The sequence below is a fragment of the Nerophis ophidion genome, linkage group LG12, assembly GCF_033978795.1.
Source record: "Nerophis ophidion isolate RoL-2023_Sa linkage group LG12, RoL_Noph_v1.0, whole genome shotgun sequence".
In the NCBI taxonomy this organism is placed as follows: domain Eukaryota; kingdom Metazoa; phylum Chordata; class Actinopteri; order Syngnathiformes; family Syngnathidae; genus Nerophis; species Nerophis ophidion.
The window spans coordinates 18,761,096-18,785,031 of NC_084622.1; the positions used below are offsets into that span (position 1 = coordinate 18,761,096).

The 23,936-nt window shown below is 42.9% G+C and overlaps 1 protein-coding gene across 1 annotated transcript; it reads right to left on the reverse strand.

Annotated features, from left to right (window-relative positions):
* Positions 1-1,859: 1,859 nt before the first annotated feature.
* LOC133563748 (uncharacterized) lies at positions 1,860-9,658 on the reverse strand. The gene is made up of 2 exons (XM_061918045.1): positions 8,268-9,658; positions 1,860-2,127 (listed from the first exon to the last, which is right to left on the reverse strand). Exons 1-2 carry the CDS (start codon positions 9,656-9,658, stop codon positions 1,860-1,862), a joined length of 1,659 nt encoding a protein of 552 aa, XP_061774029.1.
* Positions 9,659-23,936: the final 14,278 nt, after the last annotated feature.

Below are 23,936 nucleotides of genomic sequence, written 5' to 3' on the forward strand. Positions count from 1 at the left end.
CCCCAAAACTCAAAATTACATTTCAGCACTCCCTAGGGAGAAAAAACAGACAAAACTGTCTGTAACTTCCAGTAGGAATGTCTTAGAAACATGAAACAAAAACCACTACGCAGGTCTCAGTTAGACCTATATTTCATACACTAAGACCCCCCGGCTAAAATCAACAGGAAGTTTGCTATTCTAACTTCAATACAAAAGTTCGTGAAAAAAATGTCGCTTTTTTTCAAACATTATCTCCTCTGAGCCCGTTTGTCATTTTGGCTTCAAATAAGCACAGAAGAGAGATTCAACCCTTCTGATTAAAAGTTAAAGAAAGAGTTTTAATTACTACCCCGGTTTGGAATTTATGAGCCCGCAAAGAACCATTGCACTGCTGCTGTTGTCAGACAAAACTGTAGGACTTTCATACACACATGAAACAAAAACCTCAATATAGGTCTCACTGAGACCTATATTTCATATAGTGACCGCCCCCAAATAAAATCAACAGGAATTTTGCTATTCCCACTTCAATACAACAACAGTTTTACATTCACCATGGATTAGAGTCTCAAAATGGCGTCACCAAGGCGTCCTTATAAAATGCCCAAGTCACTTTATAACTGTTATTACTATCAGACTGATGTATAACACACGTGTATACAACTTTTCTCTGTGTAATAATCCATCCATCCATCTTCTATCGCTTATCTGGGCTTGGGTCACGGGGGCTGCAGCCAAAGCAGTCCCGTCCATCGCTGCTTGCAGCTTTAATTTCAACATGTCACTGCATGGTCAGGAAGACCATTCTGACATTCTTACAAGTGAGGTTTCCAAGCGGTTCGACGTATGTCACAACTCTTCCTTACCCAGACCAACAGTCTGGACTGGAACGTGATGGTCTTGCTGACCCCTAAGGGACCAGCAAAAGGACTGTTATGGACTCCACTCGGTATCTCAGACCAAAAGGTGTTTTGGAACCACAATCTGGAGTCGTCACACTCGGACACGTAAGGTGGGATCCACTTACGTAACAACAAAACCATCCATCTGTCCATTTTCTACAGCGTGTCCCTTATGGGGTCGCTGGGGGTGTTGGAGCCTATCCCATCTGCATTGGGGCGGAAGGCGGGGTACACACTGGACAAGGGTCAGCACAGATAGATAGACGACATTCACACCCTAGGGCCAGTTTAGTGTTGCCAATCAACCTATCCCCAGGTGCATGTCTTCGCAGGTGGGAGGAAGCCGGACTACCAGGAAGCAACCCACGCAGTCACGGGGAGAACATGCAAACTCCACACAGAAGGATTCTCAGCCCAGAACCCAGGACCTTCGTATCGTGAGGCACACGCACCAACTCCAGAACCCCCGTGCTGCGCCATTCTTACATGTCGCCATTAAAACCAGATCGCCAAGTTGGTCACAATCCGACACCTTTGTGCAGAGCACCAGCGATCATAAACACAATCTTTCACACCCAAACTCAACAGACTTTGCCCGTCGGCTGTTTTAAACCAGCCAGACTTTTGCCTGTAAGTTTACTGACGGAACAGGTTGAATGAAATGCTTGGTGCAGGAGAGTGACACAGCGCACAGGACCGAGTCCTGGTGAGACGACGGAGGAACCCGGCCGGGAGACGACCCACAGAGCCCAGAACCTCCATGTGATAAACCCTCCAGCTCCCAGCAAAGTAATTAAGCAGCCTCGTATCAAGTGGCCTCCTGCAAGCAAACACAAAGTGTGGCACCAATTCCACGAGCAAACAGCCAGAATCATCGCGGAAGCGGTCAAAGTACCAGGAGCTAGTCGAGCAATGCCGCAGAGGAGGCTGGAAGGCACGCTGTGAGCCCATTGAAGTGGGGTGTAGAGGCTTGTGTTAGGTGTTTAAACTACTTGGCATCACGGGTGATGGGAAAAGGAAGGTCATCAAGGCCACCATGGAGGCAGCAGAGAGAGCTTCTAGATGGCTTTGGATCAGGAGGAGCAAACTGTGGGCCAATAATACTGGGACACAAGCTGGGGTCTGATCAACCACGGCTGGGTCACCTGAAGGAGGGGGTATGATGTTGAAAGACCCGAAACCCCCAGTGATCTCAGGCACATCATTGAGGATGTGTCTTACAATCACCTGGTAATGACCCCAACTGGACTCAGGTGAAAGAGGCGTAAACCTCCTGGGCTTTACTCGTAAAAACACACCGCAATAAAAACTTTAGGCCATTTCAAGGTTGTTGCCAGCTGCTCAAGGAAGACATATTTGTCCACGACTCCCTCACAGAAAGGCCAGACTAGACCAAGGCATGAACAACATGGAGTTGGGTCTCCTACGCACTGTTCGGCCATCTGCACTACCCCGGCGGGGACGATGCCTCCATTTTCAACTCTCGCAGCTCAAACTAATGCTTGTAGTTCTTGAAGTTCCACACATCACAGCTCCACTTCTTGCGGTAATTTACGCACCTCCGGGTCAAGTGGTGAGGCAAACAGGAAGAGATTTATTGTCCTGGGAGCAGCGTGCACTGCTACTTTATTGTGAGACCCAATAGAGGACAGTTCACCTTCAGTGCCTTAATCAACTTTTTAAAACTCGGCTGAGCCAAGAAGTTCTTCTATATTCAAACTACACCAGGCCAAAAAAGAGCAGCATACCAAAGACTTCATTGGCTCTTCTTCATTGGCTTCCAGTCAAATTTCGCATTGAGCTGAAGATTTTAGTCTTGACTTTCCGTGCGCTGCATGGTAGGTCCCTTCACTACATCACTGACTTGTTACGCCCCTACTCTTCAGGGTCTTCATTCAGTGATAGCACAATCAGCAGCAAAGACGAGGACATTGACCCAGGTTGTGTATTGGACAAGACTCTCTCGGGTGAAAAACTGGCATTAAAAGCAATCACCAAGATGAATAATCAAAGTAGATTCCTGTGTTTGTCAACAGGGGTCGACTTAAGAGGCTCAAAGTGTGTCATGTGGACTACGCCTGCCCCTCATGCTTCACCACGATCCCGAAGTCACTAAAAACTAAACAAGCTGGTGAGACTCCTGCTCAACCTCCCACACAGGACTAGCCTAACTCACGTTACAAAATAGGGATGGCTTAGACTTTAGGAAAGAGTACACCAAATTGCAACGTGCCTGCTATTCCAAACACTCAGAGAAAGTGTCCCCGAGTACTTGTCCGACTATTTCAGCAGACTAAGAGATGCTCACAGGTACTACACCGGAGGGACTTCCTCAGACCTCGTCATGGGTAAAAATGCATTCTACTATTTAGCCAGCACACAGTGGAATGCACTACCAACACACTCTAAAATTCACACCATCCATCCATCCATCCATCCATCCATCCATCCATCCATCCACCCATCTTCTTCTGCTTATCCGAGCAGCTTAAGCAGGGAAGCCCAGACTTCCCTCTCCCCAGCCACTTGGTCCAGCTCCTCCCGGGGGATCCCGAGGCATTCCCAGGCCAGCCGGGAGACATAGTCTTCTCAAAGTGTCCTAGGTCTTCCCTGTGGCCTCCTACCAGTTAGACGTGCCCTAAAAACATCCCTAAGGAGGTGTTCGGGTGGCATCTTGACCAGATGCCTGAACCACCTCATCTGGCTCCTCTCCATGTGGAGGAGCAGCGGCTTTACTTTGATCTCCTCCCGGATGACAGAGCTTCTCACCCTATCTCTAAGGGAGAGACCCGCTACCTGGCGGAAGAAGCTCATTTGGGCCGCTTTTACCCGTGATATTGTCCTTTTGGTCATGATCTAAAGCTCATGACCATAGGTGAGGATGGGAACGTAGATGGACCAGATATATTGAGAGCTTTGCCTTCCGGCTCAGCTCCTTCTTCACCACAACGGATCGATACAGCACATATTGTGAGTTAGTAGTAATACTACATCAGCAGATACATTATATACACATGATAAATACCTGTAGTATTTAGTATAAAACCATATTGTTTACTGACATATAATAATTATGTTTTATATCTTTTACTGCAAATTATTATCACCTCCAAATATCGGCCTATAATCGGTATCAGTATCTGCCCTAAAAGAACACTCCAAGAAGAGGTAGTTCCTCTCCTGAGTAAATAAAGGTAACACAAAGTAAGCAGCACATTCTGATCCAACTCGATCCTCCAAGATGACAGGACTACTATGGGAGGAGAACTTATTTTTCTCCTAAATATCCGTAGTTGCAGTACTGTACTAAAGATCAGATTCAGTTTTTGGCATGAGGACATCTGAGTCGGCCCTAAATTGATTGAAGGGCGGTTTAGCGAAGGTGGAAGAGCGTTTGAAGTTTGGCTCTTGTGGTTTCTCTGCTGATGTGTGTGAGGGCCGTGACTCAAAGCAAGTCCACTACCAATCTGCAAGTGTTGTGTGTGGGCGGGACCACACCTCCGTGTCCTTGAGTTGTGAAGGTCACTCTGACGCCGCCAGGAGGTCCTGCCAAAACATACGATCCCTCCTCGTTAGCATTAGCTTCTAGCTCCACGTGGACCTAACTTAAGTGTTTCCCAGCAGGGCTGTGGACAAGGTGAGTGTGAAAGACAGTGCTGGGAAGACAAAGTGGATGATATATGTGAAGGACATCATCAAAAAGCGTGTCGCTTGCTAGCTTGGTGTAGCGGTTGGAGCGTAGCGCTGCTTGTCTGCGTCATACTGAAGCACAACGAGTGCGTAACACCACCCAAGGACTTTGAGATGACATCTGAACATTTATCCATGAGAATATGGAGAAGGTGCTGATGGGGTGTTTGACGGAGAAGTCGCTGAAAGGTGATACCGTACAAGTACGCAATAACATGACTAACAGCAACAACCATATAACAACAACAATAACAAGACCAACAATAACAATAACATGACCAACAACAATAACATGACTAACAACAACAATAACATGACTAACAGCAACTACCGCATGACTAACAGCAGCAATAACTTGACTAACAACAACAGCATGAATAACAGCAACAACAATAACATGACTAACAACAACAACTGCATGAATAACAGCAACAACAATAACATCGATTCATTTTCTACCGCTTATTCCCTTTTGGGGTCGCGGGGGCGCTGGCGCCTATCTCAGCTACAATCGGGCGGAAGGCGGGGTACACCCTGGACAAGTCGCCACCTCATCGCAGGGAACATGACTAACAATAACATGACTAACAGCAACAATAGCTTGACTTACAACAACAACCGCATGACTAACAGCAACAACCATATAACAACAATAACATGAACAACAACCAAATGACTAACAACAATAACATTACTAAAAACAACAACAGCATGACTAACAGCAAAATAACATTACTAACAACAACAACAGCATGACTAACAACAACAACATGACTAACAACAATAACATTACTAACAACAACAACAACATGACTAACAACAACAATAACATGGCTAACAAAAACAACCACATGTCTAAGAGCAACAACCGCATGACTAACAACAATAATAGGTCAAAAAAACAACCTCGACAACAATAAGATGACTAAAAACAACAACAACAACAACAATAAGATGACTAACAACCACAACCGCCTGATCAACAACAGAAACATGACGAACAACAAAAAAAACGAATGACTAACAGCAACAACCACAAGACTAACAGCAGCAACAGTATGACCAACAACAACAATAACATGACCAACAACAACCATAAAATGACTAACAACTATAACATGACTAACAACAACAATAACATGACCAACAACAACGACAACAGCCCGATCAACAACATAAACATGACTAACAACAACTGAATGACTAACAGCAACAATAACATGATCGACAACAACAATCAATCAATCAATCAATCAATCAATCAATGTTTACTTATATAGCCCTAAATCACTAGTGTCTCAAAGGGCTGCACAAACCACCACGACATCCTCGGTAGGCCCACATAAGGGCAAGGAAAACTCACACCCAGTGGGACATCAACAATAACATGACTAACAGCAACAACCGCATGACTAACAAAAACAATAACATGACTAACAACAATAATATGACTAACAATAACAATAACATGACTAACAACAACCACAACAGCCTGATCAACAACATAAACATGACTAACAACAACAGAAGGACTAAGGGCAAGGAAAACTCACACCCAGTGCGACATCGGTGACAAAATGACCCAGTGGGACGTCGGTGACAATAATGACTATGAGAACCTTAGAGAGGAGGAAAGCAATGGATGTCGAGCGGGTCTAACATGATACTGTGAAAGTTCAATCCACAATGGATCCAACACAGTCGCGAGAGTCCAGTCCAAAGCGGATCCAACACAGCAGCGAGAGTCCCGTTCACAGCGGAGCCAGCAGGAAACCATCCCAAGGGTAGCGGACGCAGATTTCTTGCCGGGACATATGGTACAATACAATCGGCAAGATAGGATGGAGCTAGACCGTGTAGTATTTTATACATAAGTAGTAAAACCTTAAAGTCACATCTTAAGTGCACAGGAAGCCAGTGCAGGTGAGCCAGGACAGGCGTAATGTGATCAAACTTTCTTGTTCTTGTCAAAAGTCTAGCAGCCGCATTTTGTACCAACTGTAATCTTTTAATGCTAGACATGGGGAGACCCGAAAATAATACGTTACAGTAGTCGAGGCGAGACGTAACAAACGCATGGATAATGATCTAAGCGTCTTTAGTGGACAGAATGGAGCGAATTTTAGCGATATTACGGAGATGAAAGAAGGCCGTTTTAGCAACGCTTTTAATGTGTGCCTCAAAGGAGAGAGTTGGGTCGAAGATAACACCCAGATTCTTTACCGTGTCGCCTTGTTTAATTGTTTGGTTGTCAAATGTTAGAGTTGTATTATTAAATAGAGTTCGGTGTCTAGCAGGACCGATAATCAGCATTTCCGTTTTTTTGGCGTTGAGTTGCAAAAAGTTAGCGGACATCCATTGTTTAATTTCATTAAGACACGCCTCCAGCTGACTACAATCCGGCGTGTTGGTCAGCTTTAGGGGCATGTAGAGTTGGGTGTCATCAGCATAACAGTGAAAGCTAATACCGTATTTGCGTATGATGTCACCTAGCGGCAGCATGTAGATGCTGAAGAGTGCAGGGCCAAGGACCGAACCCTGGGGAACTCCACACGTTACCTTAACGTAGTCCGAGGTCACATTGTTATGGGAGACACACTGCATCCTATCAGTAAGATAAGAGTTAAACCAAGACAGGGCTAAGTCTGACATACCAATTCGTGTTTTGATACGTTCTAATAAAATATTATGATCGACGGTATCGAAAGCAGCGCTAAGATCGAGGAGCAGCAACATAGATGACGCATCAGAATCCATCGTTAGCAATAGATCATTAGTCATTTTTGCGAGGGCTGTCTCCGTGGAGTGATTTGTCCTGAAACCGGATTGAAGGTTTCACATAGATTGTTAGACGCTAAGTGTTCATTTAACTGCTCCGCAACAATTTTTTCAAGGATTTTTGAAATAAAGGGAAGGTGAGACACCGGTCGGTAGTTTACCATGAGGTCAGGATCGAGGTTAGGTCTTTTAAGAAGAGGATGAATAACCGCTTTTTTGAATGCTAGGGGAACAGTGCCCGAGGAGAGTGATAAGTTTATAATATTTAGCACTGATGGACCTAATAATACAAAGAGCTCCTTGATCAGTTTCCCAGGAAGAGGGTCAAGTAAGCACGTTGTCTGTTTTATTCCATTTACACGTTGTAACAATTCCTCTAATGTTATTTCCTCAAAACGAGAGAAACTATTTTGGAGGGCAGTATCCGCCGTATATACCATCGTATCAGTGTTAATAGAACCCCGTTGTAGCTGGGACGCATTGTCTTTAATCTCCTTTCTAACGACTTCAATTTTCTTACTAAAGAATTGCATAAAGTCATCAGCTGAGTGGGTTGAGCTACTGGAAGGGGTCCCTTGTTGGGTTAGCGATGCTACCGTACTAAACAAAAATTTAGGATCGTTTTTATTACGGTGGATGAGATTTGAGTAATATTTAGCTTTAGCTAAGGTAAGCATGCGTTTATAAGTTATTAAACCATCACTCCATGCTTGATGGTGCACCTCAAGTTTAGTCGTGCGCCATTTGCGTTCCAGCTTTCTACATAATAATTTCTGAGCTCTAGTTTCTTCTGTAAACCACGGGGTGCGCTTTTTTGGAGCCTTTTTTAACTTTAGCGGTGCTATGTTATCAATGGTTTCGCGCAGGGTGTCGTTAAAGTTGTTAGTGAGGTTATCAATAGAGCCCACATACTTTGGGAATGGTGCCATTACCGAGGGCAGTAGGTCAGCAAGAGTTGTCGTTGTGGCCGGATTAATGTTGCGGCTGCTATAGCAGTTATTATTATTATTAGTTTGACGAACATGCGTCTGAACCTCGAATTTTATAAGGTAATGATCGGACAATACTTTAGTATACGGGAGTATCGTAACTTTGGAGACGGTGATACCCCTGACAAGCACTAGGTCTATCGTATTACCGTTGCGATGCGTGGGTTCATTTATTATTTGTGTGAGACCACAGCTATCAATTACAGTCTGGAGCGCTACGCACGGTGGGTCCGATGGGGTATTCATATGGATATTAAAGTCCCCCATTATGATTAGATTATCGGCGTGTGTCACTAGATCGGCGTGTGTCACTAGATCAGCAACGAACTCTGAGAATTCATTGATAAAGTCCGAATAGGGCCCTGGGGGGCGGTAGATAACAGCCAGGTGTAGAGGCAGCGGTGTGACAGACTTCATAGTAAGCACCTCAAACGATTTATATTTATTATTTATGTTAGGACTAAGGTTAAAGTTTTCGTTGTATATTAGTGCGACCCCCCCACCCCTTTTAAGCGGACGGGCAATATGCGCATGTGTAAAGTTAGGAGGACATGCCTCATTTAGCGCAAAAAAGTCGTTTGGTTTAAGCCAGGTTTCGCTGAGACCGATGACGTTAAGATTGTTGTCTCTGATAATATCATTAACTAATAACGTTTTGGGAGACAATGATCTTATGTTTAAAAAACCTATATTATAGGTAGTGGGCTGTTTTAGGGAGTTTTTGATCAAATTATCCGTAGTAGCAATATTAATAATGTTGTGTTTATTATGCCCAGTGCATTTAGTATAGTTACGACCATATCTAGGAATTGATACGACAGGAATTTTCCGATTGTTTGATTGTTGCTTTGATAAACTGCACGCATCATGGTTAGCCACCTCAGTAACGGGGATTTTCCGATTGTTTGTTTGTTGCTTTGATAAACTGCACGCATCATGGTTAGCCACCTCAGTAACGGGGATTTTCCGATTGTTTGTTTGTTGCTTTGATAAACTGCACGCATCATAGTTAGCCACCTCAGTAAAACTCATGTCCAACTCTGAAACACTCAAAGCAGAAAAAACGTGTTCTAATTTAACTGACTCCTTACCCAGACCAGTAGTCTCGCATTTTCCATTTAAATCCGTCTTCAGGATGGAGGGAAGTGGTGTTCTGTGGGGATTAGCCTTCTGCTTTGTTTTTAGCCCCGCTCGACATCCGCGTTTCCGATCACACCGCTGGCGTCTGCTCCGTAGACGGCCCCCGCTGCTACTAGACTCCCCTGCTTCACAGGCCGCTGGATGTAGCCGCCGACGTATTCCCATGCTAGTTAGCATGTTTAGCACGCACGCGTCTATCTGTCCAAAACGGCCCGATATGTCCACATCCAGAAGTGTCTGGCGGTCCGTGATCACGATGTGAGCCAGCCATAAAGTCTGTGGAATTGTCCGGTATTTCTGCTAAATGTTCCATCTTTAGCAAGACCCCCTCGAGGACGTAGCCCGTCCGGGCGCCGCCATCTTGGAATACAATAATATGATTAACAACAGTAACATGACTAACAACAACCACAACAGCCCGATCAAACAGAAACATGACTAACAACAGCAACCGAATGACTAACAGCAACAACCATACAACAATAACAAGACCAACAATAACATGACCGACAATAACATAACAACAACAATAATATGACTAACAACAACAATAACATGACTAACAACTACCACAGCAGCATGAACAACAACATGACTAACAACAACAATAAAATGACCAACAACAACAATAACATGACTAACAACAACAATAACCTGACTAACAACAACACTAACATGACTAACAACAACAATAACATGACTAACAACAACCACAGCAGCATGGCCAAGAACAACAATAACATAACTAACAACAACAACAACACTAACATGACTAAAAACAATAACATGACTAACAGCAACAACAGTATGACTAACAACAATAACATGACCAACAACAATAACATGACTAACAAAAACCACAACAGCCTGATCAACAACATAAACATGACTAACAACAACTGAATGACTAACAGCAACAACCACATGACTTAACAGGAACAATAACATGACCAACAATAACATAATCAACAACAACAATAATATTATTAACGTCAATAACATGTCTGACAACAACCACTTAAGCTTGATCAAACAGAAACATGACTAACAACAGCAATCGAATGACTAACAGCAATAACCATATAACAACAACAATAAAAATTATGAAATGACCAACAACAACAACAATAACAACAAAAACATGACTAACAACAACATTAACATGACTTACAACAACAATAACATGACTAACAACAACCACAGCAGCATGACCAACAACAATAACATGACCAACAACAACAATAACATGACTAACAGCAACAACCGCATGACTAACAAAAACAATAACATGACTAACAACAATAATATGACTAACAATAACAATAACATGACTAACAACAACCACAACAGCCTGATCAACAACATAAACATGACTAACAACAACAGAAGGACTAACAGCAACAATAACATGACCAACAACAACAAGAACATGACTAACAACAATAACATGACTAACAACAACCACAACAGCCTGATTAACAACAGAAACATGACTAACAACAACCAAATGACTAACAGCAACAACCATATAACAACAACAATAGCAAGACCAACAATAACAATAACATGACCAACAACAACAACATGACTTACAACAACAATAACATGACTAACAACAACCACAGCAGCATGACCAACAACAACAACAACATGACTAACAATAACATGACCAACAACAACAACATGACTAACAACAACATTAACATGACTTACAGCAACACTAACATGACTAACAATAACATGACCAACAACAACATGACCAACAATAACAACAACATGACTAACAGCAACAACCGCATGACTAACAACAACAACATGACCAACAACAATAATACCACAACTAACAACAACATTAACATGACTTACAACGCTAACATGACTAACAATAACATGACCAAAAACAACAATAACATGACCAACAACAACAACAACATGACCAACAACAACAAGCGCATGACTAACAACAACAATAACATGACCAACAACAATAATACGACTAACAACAATACCCTGGCTAACAATAACATGAATAACAACAACCACAACAGCCTGATCAACAACATAAACATGACTAACAACAACTGAATGACTAACAGCAACAATAACATAACCAACAACAATAATACTATGACTAACAACAATAACATGACTAACAAAAACCACAACATCCTGATCAACAAAAACATGACTAACAAATACCGAATGACTAACAGCAACAACCATATAACAACAACAATAGCAAGACCAACAATAACATGACCAACAACAACCACAGCAGCATGACCAAAATCAACCACAACAACATGACTAGTAACAATAACATGACCAACAACAACATTAACATGACTTACAACAACAACAACATGACTAACAACAACAATAACATGACCAACAACAACAACAATAACATGAACAACAATAACATGACTAACAACAACGGTAACAACACCAACAATAACAAAAACGTGACCAACAACAATAACATGACTAACAACAACAATGACATGACTAACAACTACCACAGCAGCATGATCAACAACATAAACATGACTAACAACAACTGAATGACTAACAGCAACAATAACATGACCAACAACAACACTATGACTAACAACAATAACATGACTAACAGAAACCACAACATCCTGATCAACAAAAACATGACTAACAAATACCGAATGACTAACAGCAACAACCATATAACAACAACAATAGCAAGACCAACAATAACATGACCAGCAACAACCACAGCAGCATGACCAAAATCAACAACAACAACATGACTAACAACAATAACATGACCAACAACAACATTAACATGACTTATAACAACAACAACAATAACATGACCAACAAGAACAACAATAACATGAACAACAATAACATGACTAACAACAACGATAACAACACCAACGACAAAAACATGACCAACAACAATAACATGACTAACAACAACAATAACATGACTAACAACTACCACAGCAGCATGATCAACAACAACATGACTAACAACAACAATAACATGACCAACATCAACAACAACATAACTTACAACAACAGTAACATGACTAATAACAACCACGGCAGCATGACCAACAACAACATGACCACCAACAACAATAACATGACTAAAAACAATACCATGACCAACAACAACAATAACATGACTAACAGCAACAACCGTATGACTAATAACAACAGCAACAATAACATGACCAACAACAACAATAACATTACTAACAGCAACAACCGTATGACTAATAACAACAATAACATGACCAACAATAACAATAACATAACTAACAATAACATGACCAACAACAACAACATGACCAACAACAACAATAACATGACTAACAGCAACAACCGCATGACTAACAACAACAAATAACATGACCAACAACAATAATATGACTAACAATAACAATAACATGACTAACAACAACCACATCAGCATGACCAACAACAACAACAATAACATGACCAACAACAATAACATGACTAACAACAACCACATCAGCATGACCAACAACAACAACAATAACATGACCAACAGCAACAATAACATGACTAACAACAACCACAACAGCCTAATTAAACAGAAACATGACGAACAACATCAACTGAATGACTAACAGCAAACAACCATACAACAACAATAGCAAGACCAACAACAACAATAAAACAATAGAAAATGTATATATATATATATATATATATATATATATATATATATATAATATATAGTACAAGAGTAGATCTTGCTTTGGTTCTTGGCTGAGCCCAGGATCTTGGGCTGGAAAAGGTCTGAGACCTGAGCTCTGGTCTAACACTAACCTACTAACCTACTAACCTACCACCATAGTCCAAGACTAAGCTAACCGTACACCAAAGCTGTGACATCAGCAGCTTGACTCGGACGCAAGCGTGTGAACTTTCCAACAAACTCAACAAAGCCATTTCAATATTTCATTGGCTCCATCTGGATTCTTTTTCCTGTTCCCACCGGCAGCAGCAGGAAGCCGTAACTGGAGCAAGACTCCCTGGCCTGAAAGTGGGCCGTCAGCAAGGACCGGTCCAGGTGGGTCCAGGCGTACAACCTGAGCGATACCACAATATCATCATAGTATCATTTGCAAGTGGGACATGAAGTGGTAACTCCATTACAAGTCCAAGACGTTGCTTGGCAGCAGTGTGGAGTTGATGCTGCCTTTTGTTACACCCTACAAAGTGTTAACACTGTAAGTTCTGTACTTATTACACACCTGCTGTTTGATTGTGACGTGCATCCTAGTTGTAGTTTTCATTAACACATTTGAAGGCGTTGACATCGCTGTGTAAAATTGCTAATGCTAATAAGTAGCATGTCAATGGCGAGGCCAATGTATATTAGCATCAAGCTAGCACATTTCTGGAAAAAGTGAAGATTTACTTAACTTATGTTGGAGCGTTTTTTTGTGTCAATGGTACCTAGAGGTAGTTTGACTGAGTCCGCTCTCAGTGCAAAGATCGGCTGAGCGGGCAACCAGGCGCTACGTCACATGCGACCCAAGTACTGTCACATGCGACCCAAGTACCGTCACATGCGACCCAAGTACTGTCACATGCGACCACAGTACCGTCACATGACACCGGAGGTTTTACGTGAATCGGTGCCCGGTAGAACCGGCAAGATGGAGTGGGTGCCAAAAAAGGACCGGGTTCGGTACCGGTCCCTACTTCATTGCAACTGACTATAATCTTCCGGTTTTTGACAAACAATAGTTCCAAAAGGGAATTTTTTGGCATTTCAACGTCTTGGGAACATATTTCACAAACAGTAGTTGAGATATATATATATATATATATATATATATATATATATATATATATATATATACATACACACACACACACACATATATATATATTTATATATATCAGATATATGTACATTATAAATAAATATATCCACATATACAGTATATACCCACATTTTATACATCCATAACATGTATATCATATATATCCACATTATATATATCATAAAGTATATATCCATATCATACTGTATATATACATACATCATATACATCTATATTATATATATTCATATCATACATATTATATATATATATATTATATATATATATATATATATATATATATATATATATATATATATATATATATATATATGAATGTGTGGATATATATATGTATATACATATATATAGTATATATTAAATGGGTTGTACTTGTATAGCGCTTTTCTACCTTCAAGGTACTCAAAGCGCTTTACATCATATACATCACATATATCCATATCATATATTTACATATCACATATTTATCATATACAAACACATATATCATATACTGTATATTCACATCTCACACACACACACACGTGTGTGTATGTATACATATATGTGTATATATATACACAAACATATATATATGTGTGTATATATATATATATATATATATATACACACATATATATATATATACACATACATATATATGCATATGTCCTATTGTTTATTGGTGATTGTGGGCGTCCACTTATGTCTGTGCTGTTCAAATGTTTCTCACCTTTATCTATTGCCCCATTCAAGTCTTCCTCCCATTCTTTCTCCAAGTGCTGTCATTTAGCCACGCCCTTGTCCTTGGACTATTCATCAATATCTATTCAACAACAACAACAACAACAACAACAACGAAAGAGGAGCAGATTCTGAGGTGTGAGCGCGTCTCCAATGTGTCGCCCCCTGCTGGCCTAAAGTAGGCTCCAGCATTCAGTCTCCCCTGCTCGTACGCCTGCAGCAACTTCAAGCTCCTGTCCCCTGGGATGCACACAGGTGCGCCCGCTAGGACAGGTGGCTGACATCAACAACAACAATACTAGTAATAGAAGTATGATGTGTGTGACTGATGCAACTTGTGTTGTCCAGAAGGTCCACCAGTGCACACTAATGGTGACCTCCATCACTAATAGTGACCTCCATCACCGAGCCTGCCCTCAGCAAGCAGTCAGCGTGACTGACGCCAACATATGGCCGCCCACCGCCATGCCGTGCACGCGCATTTCCACCAAGCCGTGGAGCTCCCGTGCGGCCGCGCGCGTCTCTAATGGAAAACACCTGCGGAAGAAAGTTGCAGTGCGCGGGCCAGCAGCAACAGCAGCACCGCCGCCTGCACCAAGTATCGATCCCCACCCAGAAAGCGCGTCTCCGCGGCAAGGCGGGAAGATCGCGTGCGCGCGCGGAAGAAGCGTGAAACGGCGGCGTGCAGGACGATCGATACTGTGTCGATCCACGGTCAGAGCGCAGGAGACTTACTTTTGACTTCTTCATATGGAAGGACAGCGGGCAATCTCCAATGTGCGAAAGCCTATTTTATTTTACTTCTGCGGGCAAGAAAGGGGTTGTCGTCATCTTGTGTGCGCATGTCCGAGGCGGCGCGGCGGTAGAATCCACACGGGGCGAGGAGAGCAAGTCCGAGTGGGAGGAAAAAAGGTAATAAAAAAAAAATGGGTTCCGTGAAAAAAGATGTAAAAGGAAGAAAACAGGAAGCTTCAGTCGCTGCTTGTAAGTCCGTGGGCGTGCGTGGGCGTGTGTGCACGCGCAGCAGACATGCGTGCAGGCCGGCAATGAGCGTCCATCCAGAGAGAGTCAGCGAGGGAGGGAACCTTTAAATGATTGCTGCGGGACACAAACTCACAGACCCGCCCTCCTTCTCTTAACTGCCGCCAATCATCGACCGCCTCACACTTTTTAACCCTCTTATGCCCTCTCTCACATACACACACACATATATATATACATATATATATATATATATATATATATATATATATATATATATATATATATATATATATATATATATATATATATATATATATATATATATATAGTCAGGGTTAATTTGTGACGAACCCCAAGATGCAGAGAAGGAGGCAGGCATTGAGTACGAAAATACTAAGACAAAACCAAACAAAAGGGGTACAACAAAAAGCGCGAACGAAGCGGATAACAAACTAAAAGAGCTAGCATTGGAGTTAGAAAACAAAAGGAGCTTAGAAATGGAAGCGAGCAAAAACAAAAGGGCCTAGCGTGGAAGCTAGCGGGTGGCGAGCAGGAAAACAGAAGTCGTTACGTGTAGTACAAACACAAATTGAAAGCAGGGAACAAAAAAAAAGTAAGCTACAAACTGCTACCGAAATATAGCTTACCGCTACGCTGCGATGGCACAACACAACATGACACAACAGGAGCAACAATACAGAAGTGACAATAATCCAGCACTGACTGGATGGGAAGACAGGTCTAAATAAGAGCGGGCAGACTGACACCAGGTGTGGCCAGGTGCCAATCAGCCGCAGATGAGGGCACACAGCACTCAGCGAGAAAGACAGGAAACAGACAAAATAAGAGTGCTGACAGGAACTAAAGACAGGAAATACTACACACACACAGAGGAAAAATTAAAACACAAACAAACTGTCAGGGGCAAGCCTGGCAGTATATGCATATACATATATATATATATGTGTGTGTGTGTGTGTATGTGTATATATATATATATATATATATATATATATATATACATACATATGTGTGTGTGTGTATATATATATATGTATATGTATATATGTGTGTGTATATATATATCGTGTGTTTGTATATATGTATATGTGTGTGTATATATATATATATATGTATATATGTGTGTGTATATATATGTCTATATATACAAACCCCGTTTCCATATGAGTTGGGAAATTGTGTTAGATGTAAATATAAACGAAATACAATGATTTGCAAATCATTTTCAACCCATATTCAATGGAATGCACTACAAAGACAAGATATTTGATATATATATATATATATATATATATGTGTGTGTGTGTATATATATATATATCCATCCATCCATCCATCATCTTCCGCTTAGCCGAGGTCGGGTCACGGGGGCAACAGCCTAAGCAGGGAAACGCAGACTTCCCTCTCCCCAGCCACTTCGTCTAGCTCTTCCCGGGGGATCCCGAGGTGTTCCCAGGCCCGCCGGGAGACATAGTCTTCCCAACGTGTCCTGGGTCTTCCCCGTGGCCTCCTACCGGTTGGACGTGCCCTAAACACCTCCCTAGGGAGGCGTTCGGGTGGCATCCTGACCAGATGCCCGAACCACCTCATCTGGCTCCTCTCGATGTGAAGGAGCAGCGGCTTTACTTTGAGTTCCTCCCGGATGGCAGAACTTCTCACCCTATCTCTAAGGGAGAGCCCCGCCACACGGCGGAGGAAACTCATTTCGGCCGCTTGTACCCGTGATCTTATCCTTTCGGTCATGACTCAAAGCTCATGACCATAGGTGAGGATGGGAACGTAGATCGACCGGTAAATTGAGAGCTTTGCCTTCCGGCTCAGCTCCTTCTTCACCAAAACGGATCGGTACAACGTCCGCATTACTGAAGACGCCGCACCGATCCGCCTGTCGATCTCACAATCCACTCTTCCCTCACTCGTGAACAAGACTCCTAGGTACTTGAACTCCTCCACTTGGGGCAGGGTCTCCTCCCCAACCCGGAGATGGCATTCCACCCTTTTCCGGGCGAGAACCATGGACTCGGACTTTATATATATATATATCCATCCATCCATCCATCATCTTCCGCTTATCTGAGGTCGGGTCGCGGGGGCAACAGCCTAAGCAGGGAAACCCAGACTTCCCTCTCCCCAGCCACTTCGTCTAGCTCTTCCCGGGGGATCCCGAGGCGTTCCCAGGCCAGCCGGGAGACATAGTCTTCCCAACGTGTCCTGGGTCTTCCCCGTGGCCTCCTACCGGTTGGACGTGCCCTAAACACCTCCCTAGGGAGGCGTTCGGGTGGCATCCTGACCAGATGCCCGAACCACCTCATCTGGCTCCTCTCGATGTGGAGGAGCAGCGGCTTTACTTTGAGTTCCTCCCGGATGGCAGAGCTTCTCACCCTATCTCTAAGGGAGAGACCCGCCACACGGCGGAGGAAACTCATTTCGGCCGCTTGTACCCGTGATCTTATCCTTTCGGTCATGACCCAAAGCTCATGAGCATAGGTGAGGATGGGAACGTAGATCGACCGGTAAATTGAGAGCTTTGCCTTCCGGCTCAGCTCCTTCTTCACCACAACGGATCGGTACAACGTCCGCATTACTGAAGACGCCGCACCGATCCGCCTGTCGATCTCACGATCCACTCTTCCCTCACTCGTGAACAAGACTCCTAGGTACTTGAACTCCTCCACTTGGGGCAGGGTCTCCTCCCCAACCCGGAGATGGCACTCCACCCTTTTCCGGGCGAGAACCATGGACTCGGACTTGGAGGTGCTGATTCTCATTCCGGTCGCTTCACACTCGGCTGCGAACCGATCCAGCGAGAGCTGAAGATCCCGGTCAGATGAAGCCATCAGGACCACATCATCTGCAAAAAGCAGAGACCTAATCCTGCGGTTACCAAACCGGAACCCCTCAACGCCTTGACTGCGCCTACAAATTCTGTCCATAAAAGTTATGAACAGAATCGGTGACAAAGGACAGCCTTGGCGGAGTCCAACCCTCACTGGAAATGTGTTCGACTTACTGCCGGCAATGCGAACCAAGCTCTGGCACTGATCGTACAGGGAACGGACCGCCACAATAAGACAGTCCGATACCCCATACTCTCTGAGCACTCCCCACAGGACTTCCCGAGGGACACGGTCGAATGCCTTCTCCAAGTCCACAAAGCACATGTAGACGGGTTGGGCAAACTCCCATGCACCCTCAAGAACCCTGCCGAGAGTATAGAGCTGGTCCACAGTTCCACGACCAGGACGAAAACCACACTGTTCCTCCTGAATCCGAGGTTCGACTATCCGACGTAGCCTCCTCTCCAGTACACCTGAATAAACCTTACCGGTATATATATATATATATATTGTGTGTGTGTATATATATATGTATATGTATATATGTGTGTGTATATATATATCGTGTGTGTGTGTATATATATATATATATGTATATGTATATATGTGTGTATATATATATATATATATGTATATGTATATATGTGTGTGTGTAAAAAATGTGTATATATACAAACCCCGTTTCCATATGAGTTGGGAAATTGTGTTAGATGTAAATATAAACGAAATACAATGATTTGCAAATCATTTTCAACCCATATTCAGTTGAAAGCACTACAAAGACAAGATATTTGATGTTGAAACTCATAAAAAAAAAAAAGTTTTTTAATATAATAATTAACTTAGAAATTTCATGGCTGCAACACGTGCCAAAGTATTTGGGAAAGGGCATGTTCACCACTGTGTTACATCACCTTTTCTTTTAACAACACTCAATAAACGTTTGGGAACTGAGGAAACTAATTGAGCTTCGGTCGTTCAAAAGTCCGGGGTCTCGACTGTCGTATTTTACGCTTCATAATGTGGCACACATTTTCCATGGGAGACAGGTCTGGACTGCAGGCGGGCCAGGAAAGTACCTCCACTCTTTTTTTACGAAGCCATGCTGTTTTGCTGAAATAAGCAGGGGCGTCCATCATAACGTTGCTTGAATGGCAACATATGTTGTTCCAAAACCTGTATGTACCTTTCAGCATTGATGGTGCCTTCACAGATGTGTAAGTTACCCATGCCTTGGGCACTAATGCACCCCCATACCATCACAGATGCTGACTTTTACACTTTGCGTCAATAACAGTCTGGATGGTTTGATTCCCCTTTGTTCGGGATGACACCATGTCGAATATTTCCAAAAACAATTTGAAATGTGGACTCGTCAGACTACAGCACACTTTTCCACTTTGCATCAGTCCATCTTAGATGATTTCAGGCCCAGAGAAGCCGGCAGTGTTTCTGGATGTTGTTGATAAATGGCTTTCGCTTTGCATTGTAGAGCTTTAAAGGCCTTCTGAAACCCACTACTACTGACCACACAGTCTGATAGTTTATAAATCAATGATGAAATCTTAACATTGCAACACATGCCAATACGGCCGGTTTAGTTTACTAAATTGAAATTTTAAATTTCCCGCAGAGTTTCTTGTTGAAAACGTTGCGGAATGATAACGCTTATGATGACGCGTGTTTGTGATGTTATTGGTTTGAGGGGACATATTAGCCCAGCACCACTTACGGCTAAAAGTCGTCTCTTTTCATCGCATAATTACACAGTAATTTGGACATCTGTGTTGCTGAATCTTTTGCAATTTGTTCAATTAATAATGGAGACTATGAAGAAGAATGCTGTTGGTGGAAAGCGGTGGATTGCAGATGTCTTTAGTACTAAAATACGGCCGGTGTTTCTTTGTTTGTTGTGAAGCTTTATATATATATATATAGATGTATTGTCAAGACTAGGACTTGAACGAGGATTGTTTTCCCGAGGTGAAAAAGGGGTTGGAGTGGACTTTGGGGTTTGTTTTTCCAGAAGGCAAAGGAAAGTTGGCACGGGCAAGACGTGAATGGAAGCACATCCTTTTATCTTAACACTATAAGTAAAAACAGGAACAAACAAAAGGTGCGCACAATGACGGAGAACAAACTTGACTAAAGAAAACAAAAACTAGCACTATGGCATGAATAACAAAAAAACTTAGTTTAAACAAGAAAGTAACCTAGATCATCGGCATGGAAGGCGTAGAAGGTGATAGTAGACGGTGTGAAGGAGGTGATTTTGCCAGGCTGGCTAAATTGCAACCGTGGCTTAAATAATACTGTGGTGATTAGTGAAAACGGGTGTGCGAGTGCAAAACGAAGACAGGTGCGTGACATGACAAGGTGAAAACTAAAGGGTAGCCATGGTGACAAAACAAACCAGGAAGTGCAAAAACAGGAACTGAGTGGCCAAAAAACAAACAGAACATGACTAAAACAAAACATGATCACATAAACATGACATGTATGTATATATACATGTATATTGCGTGGCGCAGTGGGAGAGTGGCCGTGCGCAACCCAAGTGTCACTGGTTCAAATCCTACCTAGTACCAACCTCGTCATGTCCGTTGTGTCCTGAGCAAGACACTTCACCCTTGCTCCTGATGGGTGCTGGTTGGCGCCTTGCATGGCAGCTCCCTCCATCAGTGTGTGAATGTGTGTGTGAATGGGTAAATGTGGAAGTAGTGTCAAAGCGCTTTGAGTACCTTGAAGGTAGAAAAGCGCTGTACAAGTACAACCCATTTATCATTTATTTATTTATATATATATGTGTGTGTACATATATATATATATATATATATATATATATATATATATATATATATATATATATATATATATATATATGTGTGTGTGTACATATATATATATATATATATATATATATATATATATATATATATATATATGTGTGTGTGTGTACATATATATATATACACACATATATGTGTGCATATACAAACATACTTTTATATATACATACATACATGTATGAATGCATGCATGTATGTAGGATGTTTTGTTTACGACAGTTGAAATAGAAAAAGAAGGGAAGGCTTCCTTCTCGCCCCTCGGCGTGACGTCAAGATGACAGACTCCAGCCGTCATGAGACTGTCAGCCTCCTGGACTTCTGAGGAGACTCAGCCCACGTGACAGACCCTTACTGTAACCGGCCGCAATGATTGCATTAGAGCCAAACAACGCGGGCCTTGAAGTCTACTGGCAGGGCAGGAAGTTCTAAAACCTGCAACACAGAAATAAATGCTCCCACGCAGCCTCAGGTGAAAGTTGACTTCAGGGCAAAGTGGGGGTGCCACCAAGCCAGGAAAAGATGCAATGTTGATACTGATCGGGACTAAAAAGGTTTTAAAGTGTGTTTCCTGCCCTGATGACGTTGTTTTATACACTTAAAGACTCCGCCTTCCAGAATGTACATCGTTGGTAGTTAGGATCCTGTTTAGAAGCACAGTCTTGTTTGTTTGTCTGCAAGGTTTTGGAACACTGATGGTCCACTTTCAAGGTGTCGGTACTCCTGGTAGTTGACACTTTTCAAACAAAAGCCTGACTTTAACTTCATGTTTCAATTCCCAATTTTTTTCTGCTATAAAATAAATATCGAAAATCATGGAAATTCATAGGTATCAGTATCAACTAGGATAATTCTGTTTCGTGACAACCCTGAAGAGGAGAGAGGAACAAGAAGAAGTCTTGGAGCGGACCAGTCCTCTGTGCATCAGTCGGTGACTTCTCTGCGCCCAGACTTGTCTCCATGCAAAAGGATCCCCTGCTGGTCCCACTATGGACCAGGGGTGGACCAGTCCTTATGCATCAGTCGGTGATGTCTCGGCGCCCCGACTTGTCTCCATGCAAGAGGATCCCCTCCTGGTCCCACTATGGACTGGACTCTCACATTATGAAGTCAGGACCAGGAGTGGACCAGTCCTTATGCATCAGTCGGTGACGTCTCGGCGCCCCGACTTGTCTCCATACAAGAGGATCCCCTCCTGGTCCCACTATGGACTGGACTCTCACATTATGAAGTCAGCACCAGGGGTGGACCAGTCCTTATGCATCAGTCGGTGACGTATTTGCGCCCCGACTTGTATCCATGCAAGACGATCCCCGGCTGGTCCCACTATGGACTGGACACACATTATGAAGTCAGGACCAGGGGTGGACCAGTCCTTATGCATCATTTGGTGACTTCTTTGCGCCCCGACTTGTCTCCATGCAAGAGGATCCCCTGCTGGAACCTCACTATGGACTGGATTCTCACATTATGAAGTCAGGACCAGGGGTGGACCAGTCCTTATGCATCAGTCGGTGACATATCTGCGCCCCGACTTGTACCCATGCAAGAGGATCCCCTGCTGGAACCTCGCTATGGACTGGATTCTCACATTATGAAGTCAGGACCAGGGGTGAACCAGTCCTTATGCATCAGTCGGTGACGTCTCGGCGCCCTGACTTGTCTCCATGCAAGAGGATCCCCTGCTGGTCTCCCTGTGGACTGGACTCTCAATTATGAAGTCAGGACCAGGGGTGGACCAGTCCTTATGCATCAGTCGGTGACGTCCCTGCGCCCCGACTTGTCTCCATGCATGGGGTTTGGGTGTCTGGCTTCATATCTGTAGTCTCATCCAAGGTTTTTGTCATTGTTCCCACTGGGTAGAGTTTGTTCTTTCCCTGAAGTGGGATCAGAGCCTAGGACGTCGTCGTAGTTTGTGAAGCCCTTTGAGGCATTTGGGATCAAGGGCTATACAAAACAACTTTGATTGATGATTGAAGAAGACGAAACTGATGAATATTTTGTGTGTAACGACAGTCAGGAACGACATTGCCAAGTACACAAAGTACACTGGAGAACTCGGTTGGAGCCACATTATGTATACACAGCTGTAGTACTCTGGTCAAGACAAGAGTGAAAAAAAAGGCTGGTCTTGTGCAAAAATAATGTGGTTTTGCTTAGCAAATGTCCCTCGACAGCT

Bases quoted from the DNA above. Each gene is read 5' to 3' on its own strand.
- LOC133563748 (XM_061918045.1), bottom strand. From the start codon at position 9,658: ATGCTAACTAGCATGGGAATACGTCGGCGGCTACATCCAGCGGCCTGT. The intron at 2,128-8,267 runs AAAGTATGTGGG...ACCTGAGTCCAG, and splicing joins TCGGTAATGGCACCATTCCC to TTGGGGTCATTACCAGGTGA.